General features: G+C 35.2%; 2 protein-coding genes across 2 annotated transcripts; one reads left to right on the top strand and one right to left on the bottom strand.

Moving 5' to 3' along the window:
• The first annotated feature begins 110 nt into the window (after positions 1-110).
• LOC123310508 (ras-related protein Rab-33B-like) lies at positions 111-2,349 on the top strand. Its single transcript, XM_044893998.1, has 3 exons — positions 111-422; positions 480-740; positions 2,042-2,349. Exons 1-3 carry the CDS (start codon positions 210-212, stop codon positions 2,204-2,206), a joined length of 639 nt encoding a protein of 212 aa, XP_044749933.1. The 5' UTR covers positions 111-209; the 3' UTR covers positions 2,207-2,349.
• Positions 2,350-4,272: 1,923 nt separating this feature from the next.
• Positions 4,273-12,945, bottom strand: LOC123310507 (E3 ubiquitin-protein ligase UBR2). The gene is made up of 2 exons (XM_044893997.1): positions 12,535-12,945; positions 4,273-10,211 (listed from the first exon to the last, which is right to left on the bottom strand). Exon 2 carries the CDS (start codon positions 10,197-10,199, stop codon positions 4,878-4,880), a length of 5,322 nt encoding a protein of 1,773 aa, XP_044749932.1. The 5' UTR covers positions 10,200-10,211; positions 12,535-12,945; the 3' UTR covers positions 4,273-4,877.
• Positions 12,946-13,129: the final 184 nt, after the last annotated feature.

Genomic DNA, 13,129 nt, shown 5'->3' with positions numbered 1-13,129 from the left:
GTCACATGAACTCTATGGTTTTGAGGTTTCAGCTTGAACCTAACCTATATAATTTATTTTTATTTATCTTGTCAAAGTAATTTTTCAATTCAAAGCTCCAAATAATATGATATTATTCAGATAAAGGAAATCTAAGAGGATGCCGGATACTGACAACAATTGATGTGAAATAAACTCTTTCCATCTAGGCCGGTGTTTAAACGTTCAATATGGAAAATGCTCCACAGACTGGAAAAAAAATCATGAAGCAGACTTCTAATCAGGAAAGGATCTTCAAAGTTATTGTTGTAGGAGATTCAAATGTAGGTAAAACTTCCTTAACTTACAGATTTTGCGAAGGCAAATTTTTGGATTCCCCAGAAGCAACTATAGGTGTTGATTTTCGAAGTAAAGTATTATGGATAGATGATGAAAAAATAACGGTTTGTATGATGAATTCAAGTAAATGCTTTATTTCGTAAATCGAAAGATTATTTTAGCTACAATTGTGGGACACTGCAGGACAGGAAAGATTCAGAAAAACCATGGTTCGTCATTACTATAGAAATGCAAATGCAGTTGTGTTTGTTTATGATGTTACCAATTCTGCTTCTTTTGATTCTTTAAAGAAGTGGATCATTGAAGTTGATCTGCATTGTCCACCAGATATCCCTAGAATACTTGTTGGGAATAAATGTGATGATTCTCCAATGATAAACACCCATGATGCCCAAACATTTGCGGATCACCATAATATGCCTGTAAGGAAACATTTTATCATATTTTAGAATAGTAGTCAATGCCATCTTCATTTCTGTAAATATTCTCTTAGGTTTCAAACCTATGTTTTTACTACTTCCCAACCACTGTTACACCCATTTTATTATGATTATAGTAATAGGGATCAGTACTCAGTCAACATGAATAATTCAATTTAATTAATTTCTACAACAGTTTCAGAGCCATATTTTTCTGCATTAGGCTAAAATATGTTTAATATCATGGTTTCAGATATCAATTAAACATAGCAATTTAAATATGTGGATATTGACCTTCCTATGCTTCCTAAGAGGCAGGTTAAATTATTCACCTATGATATAATTTTATTATGTTATGAAGTCCCACAATGGCTTAAGATAATATCTTGAACAATTGTAGGATATTGCTGGTTAGATGAATTTTTTTATATGAATAATAATGAGATCTATGGGCCATAATTTCCAATTACATTTTCAATATAAGGGGAAATCAATTTATTTTTATTTAGTTCTTCAGAACAATTTGAGTGATAAAAAGAAGTTTTCTATTGCTTGTCTTAAAGCGGAGTTTGATTTTATTTTCGATTAAAATTATGTGAACAGGGGGCATTTTTCATCCAAAATAAATGCTGTAGATATAGATAAAGGCCAAATTCATTTCTTTATTGATTCATTCCATGTCAGATAGAAGACCTCTTCAAATGGAACATTACTTTGGATCAAATTATGTCATTACTTGTAATCAGCCATTGTTGCTGAAATTTAATATTAACGGCGCGTACCTACATGAAATTTGTGAATATCCAAATTCAGTACTGTGGCTCTTAGAAAGTTAGATATATGGCATCCTGTAATTTCTTACAGTTTCACAAAATTGAAGTTGACCATTTTTCTCTATTTCTTATAGTTTCCACAGCGTCAGTCATGAAAGTCCGAAATACACAGGTTTATTCACAACTTGTTTACGAAAGATCAATATGTTTTCTCAACTCTTCATTGTATATCAATGAATTTTACTCAAAAACCTTCCTTAATAAATTTTCACACCATTGTGGAATTCCCATCAAAATCAAACCTCTGGTTCTGGGGTGGTAAAGACAAATAAACTAACATACGGACTTTCACATTCATAATAGTAGTAAGGATAGAAAACTACTACCTAATAACTTTTCTTTTTTCAAGTCTTTGAACGAGTTCCTTATTCAACTGAAGACTAATTTCGGTTATATTATACAGTTGAATTTACTTTGTTATTACATACTTCCATAAAGTTGTTTGTGATATGTTATCAAATTTTTTTGCAGTTGTTCGAGACTTCCGCTCGCCTAGATTCAGAGTATGACAATGTTGAATCAATTTTTCTCACTTTAGCTCATAAATTGAAGAATCAGAAACCATTTTTTGCTCCAAAAATAGATCTCAATGAGATGAATGATCCATCTACAAATAAATCTGGTTGCTGCTCATAAAAAAAAAATTGGTGGAAATCAAGGAGGGATCGATCTTTGTATAATATATATCTTTGTTACATAAAATAAGATCAAGATGCTTAATTGTCACAATAAGTAATATTATTTCTAGGGGTCAAAGAAATAAAATCGTAACTATCTCATCTGTTTGTCTTAGATATCCACATAATGTCCAAAATCAAGTGTAAATTTCTTCTCTCTTTACTTTGAGGTATGAGCTCTTAGCCTGTTTCATCTTCATTTTCCTAGGTCTACCTATATCTTGCCTTTTCTGTGATCTGTATTTCATACTTGTTGGGGTAACTTCATGTTTTTCAGATATGACGTGTAATCGAAATTTTCATTCAACCACTCTTGCACACATTTTTCACAAAATATACAATTCAAATTCAAAAGTTCAAAGGATTATGTAAGAACATAAACAGAATTTGGCTTTTTCTTGAAGGAACAGCTTCATTCACAACTTGTTTACGATAAGTCTTCTTCCCAGATTTCCATTATGTAGGAATTAATTTTATTTGAAAACCTTCTCGAAAAAATTCTCTAGGTTTAGCGTACGTTTTTACCCTGCAAGAGGCGACTGATTTTTCAACACGTGATCAAAAATCGTATGGTCAACGAAAGAGTTTCTTTATGCAGTAGAACGTCTCCCCTTCATCTGAATGTCACTTACGAACGATTTTATTATCCATTACTAAAAACGAACAATCAGCTGAGAATAAGGGATGGATTTGAAATTTTGGCCCCCGTCTGTTTTATATTTCATTCTTTAACACGTCACAGACGTACGTCTATGAAAACATATTAGGATATCCATTATGTCTGCCTTCTCGTTTCTCGGAAGCCCTGCGTGCACCGGATACCAAATAACATTCACAACGTCACCGTAGCCCAGCTCACGCAAAGCCTTCCGGAATGCCAGAAACCCAATACTAAAAAATGAGTTGTCCTTTTCCTCAGAAAATGGATAAACGCCATTAGGTAAATTTTACAGGAGACGAAAAAAACGATTATTTTCTCTGAAATGATTTGTATTGTAATCATCTAAATTTCTCTTTGTTGTATATTTTTTAATATCTTCTAGCATTTTAAAGGCCATGTCGCTAATATGCGTTATGTCGCTAATCAACCAATTAGGATGAAAATAAACAAAATATTTAAAAGAAATTGAATATCCGAAAAGTTCAGCATTTGAGAAAAAAGGGCAAAATAAGTGTTTTTTTCTACTGTAACATTTCATGTATCAACCTGCCGTGCTATACTTGAGTTCACATGGTACTGGCCACAGATTACAAAATTTATGCCCTACAAACTTGCGCGGGTGTTGTCATTTGGCGTTTATGCAAACTGAGAATTTAAATAACTATGGCTGTATTCGCGTTCGACTTTTGGACGGACCGCAAAACTGTTGCGCCCTAGTATCAAATCCTCTGCGCAGTTCTGGAACCATTCTCGGACTGTCCGAAAGCCGAACCCGAATACAGCTTATATTCACTACCTTTGAGTGCAGATGATAACAGCACGCAGTTCAGCCTACACTATGGAACCAAATAGGGGCGTTGCACAATTACGAAACATGGTCAAATCGAATATTTACTATTTTGGTATTAATCTACCTATTGATAATCTTAGAAACAAACACTCGAAACGCCACACATTGTTCTCGTAATTTAAACTTTAAGCTTTTTAATCACATTTCACTTTCGAATTACTAATAAAAACCTACCGACTCGACCACCACCTGTAACTTCACAGGGCACCCCGAAGTCACTTCGGCAACGCCACATTTCAGAACAACTTTCCTGCCTGTTTCATTCTGTTACGGCCAGTTTCATAATCAAACCTAAAGTCGCTTTAATTTTAAAGCTTCCTTTAACCCTACTAAAAATGACAGTAAAGGAAGCTTTAAGCTTAAAGTGACTTTAAATTTGATTATGAAACTGGACGTTAGATATTCAGATAGCTATCACTGATTCATCAAGTTTTTGATGAATAGACATTTCCTGCCTGTTGGTGTCATCTCTGAGATTGACAATTTTCAATAGAATAGCAATAAAAGATCTTCATACAAGTCTTTAAACTATATTTGCTAATAAAATGTACAACTGGGATTTTGAAGTTTTATACAACTGATAATTTTATGGATTAAATTAATATTAATGGTTGTTAAGTACAATGAAGAGTGTATATGTATATTATTCAAACAGAAAAAATTCCTCAAATAAGAAAAAATACTCACTCCAGAAGCTAAAGGTGTACTTTATACAACATGTAGAAAACGAATTCTTATATCTTGCTTCAATATTGGAATTCGTTTTAACAATTTCTCAGATGTAACTAATCTCAATTATATGAAGGTTGCCTTAAAAAGTTTTTTTTCATTTTTGTGTGAAAATAAAACGTGTAAGATTAACTATGTAACTAATGATTGAAAATCACTCAAAAGATTATGTCAGCAGCTGAAGGAAAATGTCCAAAGAGGCTAAGAAGTCCAAGATTTAGAAATAAAATTCTTAAAGCAGTTTCCTAGTTTGAGATGTGAAAGCTTCGGTAATTTTCATTTTCGAAATAAATAAAGATGTACTAGAGCTTCTAGAATTGTCTTAAAACTTACACTACAATATGATTGTGAAAATGTCAATTCAAACACAAAATGTAATTGTCAATTCATCTATAAATGGTGCCATTGGGTAGCGCCGACATGCGAGCTGTTTCCTTCTAATGTCCGTGCAATTTCTTCAAGTATACCATGGTTCAACCATAACAGCTGCAGCTTCTTATAACGTTCTGGACACAATTTTAAGGGATTACCTCTCTTCAATCCCTGATCAGTCTCACCATAACTGTCCAAATACGGTGCAGCCATGAAACAGCCTCTGTGAGGAGAAGCCAGAAGTAGGATTTCACAGTCTCGAACCCTCAAAAAAATGCCTACGTCAGCTCCACAGACATGCGCATGATAATTGCAAGCTCCAACCATGATCTTATTTAGGTCAGTTTGACAACAATAACTTTGTGAGCAAAGAATTTCTCCGCAAACAAGACACATGGTAGGATTGCGTGCATCTTCATGGTCGCTTTTGGGACAAGTAAATGAAGACACACTATTGATCAGTTCACTATAATCAACAGGCAAATCAACCAAACGAGATACTTGAATGGGCTGTTTGACGATATTAATCGATGTATCTGCCTGAGATTTTTGTACTACCGGATGTTTACACCATTTCTCCACTGTTTCCATTATTTCTGGGATAAATATATCTTTTGGATTTTCTGGTAGGTTCAAATAAGAACACATGTTACTGAAGGTGTCCCCACTAACTTCTAAAAGTATGGGGTCAGCAGGAACTTCAGTTAAATAATGATAGAATAGTACACAACACCTAAGAAAAGGTAATGTTGCTTCTTGGAGACGATTCCAAACTGTAGAAATATTAAAATGTTGTTTATTCATCACCTGCATTAAATTCATTAGAGTGGTATCTTCTTCTCCGTCGATTTCCATACTATCGCCGGGGTTTTCATTTCGGTTTAGTGCTAATAGCTGTTTCACTATGTGGAGTGTATATACAAGTCGCAGAGTGTGGGATTCAAGAGTTCCACCAGTTGGAAGATGTACAGATAAATATTCAACAGGAGTATCAGTACTCTCTAACGTTAAACTTGGAAGAGAAAATGTCAAGGCAACCAGAATCCCGAATGAGTCAATATCGAGTATTGATGGCCGTCCTTCTCTACTATCGAGCAGCATATCCAAGAACTCCAATGCATAGCACTTATTCACACTGCTTTTCGGAGAACAACTCAATATTGCGCATACTTTAATGAAATTTTCAATTCCGTCCCTTTGACGGCTAGATAGTTGTCCTAGTAAAGGTTTCGACGTGTCTCTCAACACCATCTCTATTGAATGTATTGTGTAAGCTAAAGATTTCCAATTGAACGGATTAATTAAACCATCTATAATGGGTTTTTTTGAAGAAGATTCAGGTTGAGAATGTGTCCCTTTTGAAAATGGTACTTGCGCAAATGTTTCCACAACATTGAGCAAATTCAAATCTAATTTTGCGGCTTCACTGGAAAATAGGGTAGAAAATATTTCGTAATTTTGATCAAGAGCATTTTTGAGGTCGATCGAAAAGAAAACTTTATGCGCCTGCCCCATCCATTTAGCCTCACAGCCTTCACATGCTAACTGTACAGTTGTCCTTGAGAACCTTGTGCAAGTATCGCAATGCTCATTTTCACAGTTTTTATCACAGTTAAACACTCCATGACAGTATGCCACCTTTTTCTTCACAATACCGTGTAATAAGCTTACAAAATTTTCGAAGGTTAATTCGGATTTGACATTTACAGGTTGCAAACTACACAACGAGGGAACGATAGGTAAGGCTGTATTGCTTAAACATTCACAAAGCGGGCATAGATATTCTTGTTTGTCAACATCGAAACTAGCAGGGTGACGTAATCTGTAGGGTCTCCTATGTTCCCTGCCCGTAACATGTTCATAATATTGCTCCCAACATTTACTGTGCATGGCATGACCACATGTGTTTGTATGAGGGGCCGGGCCTAAATTTGCATGAAGAAACTCTAATTTTAAGTCGTCCATTTCTAAACTTCTATCTTGACAAAGAACCTTAGATTCTTGTACAAAGGCAGCCAACACCATCACCGGTCCGTCAGGTCTAACTATTTCTTCTTCTTGACAAAGGATGCATGTGTAACTTTTTTCAACACCAATTCCAATCGACTGATTACTTCCCAACGCCACTTGTTGCACAGTAGATTCCGTAATATCCATAGCGGACCCATGGTGAGGAGATTTAGAGAATGAAGTTTCAGGATTCGTTTCGTCAAAAAGTTGGGAGTTCTGCGCCATGAAAGTTTTTTGCAAAGCGGCCATTTGTGCCAGTATTTTAGCTCTACGTTCCGCTGCCAATTTCGCTCTTCTTTCTTTTTCTGTATCATCAATGATTACAGGCTCGTCAAATGGTACCACTGCATTTTTATCCGGTTGGTTGGCAACTTCTTTGAATTTATGAATGGTCCACTTCAGCAAGTCCTTATGCGCGTCGACTCTAGGACAGGTCGTCAACTCTTCAAGACTTTGAAAAATGCCAAATTTATTGGAATTTTCAACGAATTTGAAGAAAGGGTAGTGGTTGGTTTGCTCTTCTTGTAAGGCATAACCTATGAGATGTAGAACTTTGTGTAGTTGCGATTCAGAAAAACTTCTTGCCCTTAAATCTGAACAGCGTGATAGAACGGTATGGAAAATGTGGAGCATAACATCGCATTGTAAGAGGTTAACAATCATCGTAAAGGAATCTCTCAGTTTCGGCAACTGCGGCGGTGGACAACATTCCAATTGTCCAGCATCTGCTCTTCTTTTCCTTTGATTAACTTCTGATTTAGAAAGTTCTTCTTTACTATAGTGGTAGTAAAAAACGTTATATTGATTATAATATTCAGGTTTCAATTCGTAAACGCCTTTAGCTGAGCCATGTCCACGTTTAAATTCAGCCAATTCATTTATAATGTCATCAACAATCGTCGAGTCATTTACTTCATCCGGTAAATTTTTCGTTAGTTCAGAATGAGCCAAAGGTTTTATACAAAGATGATGGATTATGTCCTTTTTAATTCTATCCGTTTCGGTTACAAAACTGAGTTCTGGACAATGTCTTTCACCGACAAGGACAATGAGAAGATGAAGAAATTCTTCGACCAAGTTTATGGTTTCCATCATACCATCTTCTCCTGGAGGGGGTAGATTATCCTTATCAAAATCGTTGTTGGCCCAATTGATCAGATTGAATTTATTCAAACAATGGATTAAAAATTCGTTACTTTCTATCAGGGAAGCTCCTACTTGAAGAGCATTTATGTCTCTGTCATACATTTCAGTACGAAACTTGACGTTTTGATAGAAGAATAGTTGGTTTAGTAATCCATAGCCGTTTCGCCGCCACATCCCGGCATGTACCTGAGCTACCAGAGCCTGTGTTCTTAGCACAGGCTCAATCAATTCAACAGGTGTTGGCTTGTTCAATCCGTGAAACTGTGAACTATCGAAAGCTAGATCGTATTTTTCAAGATGCAAGTGAAGGCCCGCGAAGAATCTTGTTAAAGGTTGATGAATAGACACTTTTTGCGTTGAGATATCATAATGTAAACAAGAAGTACTGTGGTCGGCCAATTCTCTAACTTCCAAAGGCCCAAACGGTTCAAAGCAAGGATTTTCATACAGACATCTGAGAATTGCTCTATAAGCTTTCACAAGAACCACTTTATCTGATCCACACCAATTCAAAATTAGCGTTATACAATAAGCTAGTTTTATATGAAGGTTAAAAGCAGATTCCCACTCAGGTTCATATTCCATATGTTGACCAACTTGTCGGGTCACAGCGTCCATACCTTGCATCATTGAAAGCAAATTGTACAAACAATTCAAACCATGTAGAAAATTTCTCCTCAAGTTATCATTCCATGTTTCAGGAACCTGACTCAGTAGGTATTTCAAATCAAACAGCATGTGCTGTGCTCTTTTGAAACCTACTGAAACAGGGTTCCTCTCAAATTCAAGTTTTCCATTCTTGTTACATTTTGGCACACATTCCGATACAAAGGTGTTCAGTAGCATGAAAAAGATGTCCTCCTCCTCGATTAGATTGAGTGCGATCGAAGGAGTTGTAAATAGTTGGACCGATAAAGAAGCGATAGAATAAGAATGGTCATGATCATCTCTGATGAAATCTTTAAGAACATGACCGTAATTTTTGGTGAAAATTTTGGCTAAGGCCTTCTTATTTTCGTATTCAGGTAACATTCCAGAAATGAACAATCGATGCCAGTGAGTTCTTGCACTCTTCCAAAGGGAAGAATCTCTCAATAACATACTTTTGATTATGCTTGGTTCTGATTCTGTTTCTTTCAGGGCTGTCTCAGCGAAAATATTTCTTAAGGCCGAACTATGACTCAAAAGCCCTTGTAACCAAGCTAATAACTTCATGGCATAAATTTGATGGGCTATTATATGCGCATGACTCACAATGACTTTCAAAGGTTTGTTACCATGTCTTGATGTGTACTTCTCAATTTCAGTCCTCAATTCGTTACAACTTTGAAAATCTGAACATTTCACAACTGCTCTTCCTTCTCTATCTATACTTGTAACGAAAGCTATAGCACTTCTTTGATTGCACTTTAGGACTCTCGACAACGTGCTGATAACTTGTTCAAAAGTGTGCACCTCATCGTTGTACAGTATGGTACAGTACATATCGATATCGAATAGTACATCGTCCGCTGAAGAATTGAAACGGATATCAGAAACTTGTTCTGTTGTTAAAAGTCTATGTGAATATCCAAGAACTGCTTCAAAGGCAATTCGGGCCCTCTCTTTTAACGACTCTGGGATAACATTTTGTTTCACTTCATCTTGATTTCTTTTGTGAAAATCACAAAACGGACTCATTTTCCAAGCTTCTTCATCACCACAATCGCAACAACCACCTCCTGATGATGTTCCCATTTTGTATTTATGGTTTTTGTGTACTGAATACTTGAAACAATCAGCACACAAAACACAAGTGTTATCAGTCCCACATTCTCTGCAACTGTACGTAGGTTCTCCCATTTTGAAGACTTTAGTGCAAACATTCAAAACATTTTCCTTAGAGGCAAGATCGGCTAAAATTGCATCAGGGTCACCGTTGCACACAAAATGCATCAGAGGATTGAATAATAACTTGTTTGCTAGCTCTTCGTTAAAGTTCCAACTGAGGCAATCTTCGTCCAATCCAGGTGAATAAATATGAGGAACCCAAATTTTCCAGTGATCCTCAAAATCTCCAGGTGTCAATTCACCTCTCTCAAATTTCATCTTCCATTCTGTAGTTATATTGAAGTCCTGACTGGCTTCCCTAGCTAGCTCCATATTTGAATTTGTCGAGGTAGCAGCATTTGGCGTTGGTTCCATATTCAAAGCTTCCTGTAATAATAATATTCATTCATGTTTCAAATTATTTTATATTCAATAATATACAGCTGGAGAATAAAGAGAAAGTTAGTCACAATGTTTTTATTTATTTGACTATTTAGGTATTACAGCTTTTATATTCCTTGAAAGATGTGCGTTATTCTTCCAGCGTATAAGGTTGATTCACTTAAAAATCGAGATTACATTCTTTCAGTTTTATCTTTGATTCAATGGTTTTATAAATTGTTACAAATAAAAGTTAGGGCACTATTTGTCATTTTGGTATATGGTTCCATTTTGATATTGATGAAAATCAACAATACGAATTGATTTGGTTCAGTCTATTCCTAGTCGCTGCGTTCTTAAAGTACGGTGCTTCATAAATAAAAAAGGTAGGGTATTAAAACATGTGCGCATGTCTCCTCTTTAACGAATACTCAGAATTATTTCCTAGGAATCTGAGTTTTCAAGGGTTGTAAAAATGTGAAAAAGAGCTCTTGTAGTTCATCCAATAAGGAATACCCGAATAAAAAAAAGTTGAAAGACATTTTGGTCAATGATTTTGATTACAGGGTGATTCATCTAGTGTAGCAACCTATTAATTGATCTCTACAACCGTATGTCCTAAAGCCTTGGGAAGAAATTTTTAAAACAAATTCGTCACAATAAATATTTACAAATATTTTTAAGTTTCTAATCTCTAATAAGTTCTCTCAAGACACAACACTTTCCCATGGCCTAGATTTTTAAATATTTGTTAGTTCCTTGGGAACATTAACACTGCAAGATCTAAGAAGTATCTGGACCTTAGCAAGAATATGCTACACCTTCTTACTGGATCCTTTGCAGGACATTTTCGCATCAGGATGCACCTAATGAGGGTCTAGCAGTAACAGACTGAGTGGAGATTCTGTGGTGGGAAGAAACTCTAAACTACCTGGCGAAGGAATGCCTCAGCATTGCAAGCCAACGCAAAAAATGCTTTGGAGAGGAAATTTGTAAGAGTGAAGAGGTTATCTCTTTGGAGCCAGTATCCTTACATACTAGAGTTCATAAGAACTGTGGAATTGGATGTCGAGTTGTAGAGGACATATCGCCGAAACAGCACTGATGGGGGGTACAATAGATCTTAAGGTCGCAGAGCAACGCAGGACTCCAGGAAAGTCCATTGGCAGAGAATTCAGAATTCCACATTCTGGATGCTGTAGGTATTAAAGTGAAGTTTTATCGAAATGTTCTAGATATTCAAAGCTTGGGGATCGGTTGGATTCAGCTGTTCTTAGAGTTTCTCAAGCTGTGATATTAATCACAAGTCAGCAAAATTGATTGTTGTTATTTCTCTATTATTTGATCAAGGAAATTTTTGCTCACAGCATGTTCCTGAAAAATCTCCTATGTGCAATATCGCAGGACTGTAATCAGTTTTTCGAAACCAACGATGGAGTTGACATTTTGACCTTTACATCTCCCAAATTTCAGTGTTATATTGCCATGTATATCTTTCACCATTTAAAATTATAGTTAGGTCCAGATAATTCGACATACTTCAAGACAACAGTCTGCAGCTTTCAACCAATAATGGTATCAATTCACAACTTTCGAGAGAACCTTCGTCAGATGTAATCTACAGAGTCAAGGATGTTGGGTGCTTTTTGGGACCAAAAGCTCTGGTGAAACCAAAATGATTTTGAGAAGATAACAATTAGGTGTTTTTCATTGTACTTTAGTCCTAGTTTGAATAAATTTTGATTCTACACCCTGAAATATTTGAAAAGAAATTGGAGAAATGTAACATTACAGTAATATTGTTTGTATCGTACCAATTATGTATGTTTGAATACATAAGTTTTGAACCCATCATTTTTATATGTAAATTGTTTCTTTTATCAAAATCCTTTATATGTTGGTGTAAAATTCAAGTCGTCATATAACAAATGAATGAGTATAACTTATACGATGCATGAATATGAGCACATATCTTCTTAACCAATATAGGTACCACATTGAAAAGGCAAGGGACATTAATAGAAAATTATGACAGATTCAGGAAGTTTTTAAAAACTGATATAAATTTATACAAAAACTTCATCTGTGTTGTGATGTGACAATGCGTGTTCTGAATCTCAGTTAGGTTAGGGAAATTTGGAATTAATACCTGAACAATATAACTTGGGAAACAATATCACTAAAAATAATTGAATCATCAAGTATTTATAAACATCTTGTGAAACAGTAAAAGCATCAGCTGTCAAATTCTTAAGCCCACCTTCACTTGGTAGTAGAATTCAAGATGAATTAAACATTATAGAAAATAGCCAAATGAATATTTACTCACCTCCTGACTTTCTCTGCAAAGTGTGGGGATCTTATGATAGTTTCCTCTATTTTCAGACAAAGAATTTTTTTTATTTTTTCTTCCTCAAGGCTACTATGCTCAATTTTATTATGAGTCAAAGACACCAAAACGCTAAGAAATAATATTAGAAACCAAAACTGACTATTTTTTTCTATCAATTGCTTTCTTCGTTGTTGTAGGTATCAGATGAACAATACAAAATCTGGTCATTTGCCAGAGTCGTCATATATTCGATACTGCATATTTTTCCACTTTCACAAAATAGTTTCTGTTTTTGAATCAATTTTGAAATGAATAAAACACAACTGAACGGATTATAAGAATACTAGAGAATATATATTTTGCCTTCTGATTATATTTAGTTCTCATACTGTCACAATTCGCGAATGATGAAAGCACATATGACAAATGACATATGTTACTTTTCTATAGAATTTCAAGTTTTCTTGTATTGGTTTCAACTATGAATTTTTATTTTAATGGCAAATAAATTGATGAATGTTTTAGTTTAGTAGCTTAAATAAAGAAACGAAAATTTTACTTGAATGAAAGATGCCCATCAAAGAAAATTCTA

The sequence above is a fragment of the Coccinella septempunctata genome, chromosome 3 (genome assembly GCF_907165205.1).
Source record: "Coccinella septempunctata chromosome 3, icCocSept1.1, whole genome shotgun sequence".
Taxonomy (NCBI): Eukaryota; Metazoa; Arthropoda; class Insecta; order Coleoptera; family Coccinellidae; genus Coccinella; species Coccinella septempunctata.
This window is presented reverse-complemented; position numbering and strand designations above follow the sequence as displayed.

What these genes read in the sequence shown, in the direction of transcription:
- LOC123310507 (XM_044893997.1), bottom strand. Translation starts at nt 10,199, where the DNA reads ATGGAACCAACGCCAAATGCTGCTACCTCGACAAATTCAAATATGGAG.
- LOC123310508 (XM_044893998.1), top strand. Translation starts at nt 210, where the DNA reads ATGGAAAATGCTCCACAGACTGGAAAAAAAATCATGAAGCAGACTTCT. An exon ending in TAGATGATGAAAAAATAACG is followed by an intron (nt 423 to 479) that starts GTTTGTATGATG and finishes AGATTATTTTAG; the next exon opens with CTACAATTGTGGGACACTGC. An exon ending in CGGATCACCATAATATGCCT is followed by an intron (nt 741 to 2,041) that starts GTAAGGAAACAT and finishes ATTTTTTTGCAG; the next exon opens with TTGTTCGAGACTTCCGCTCG.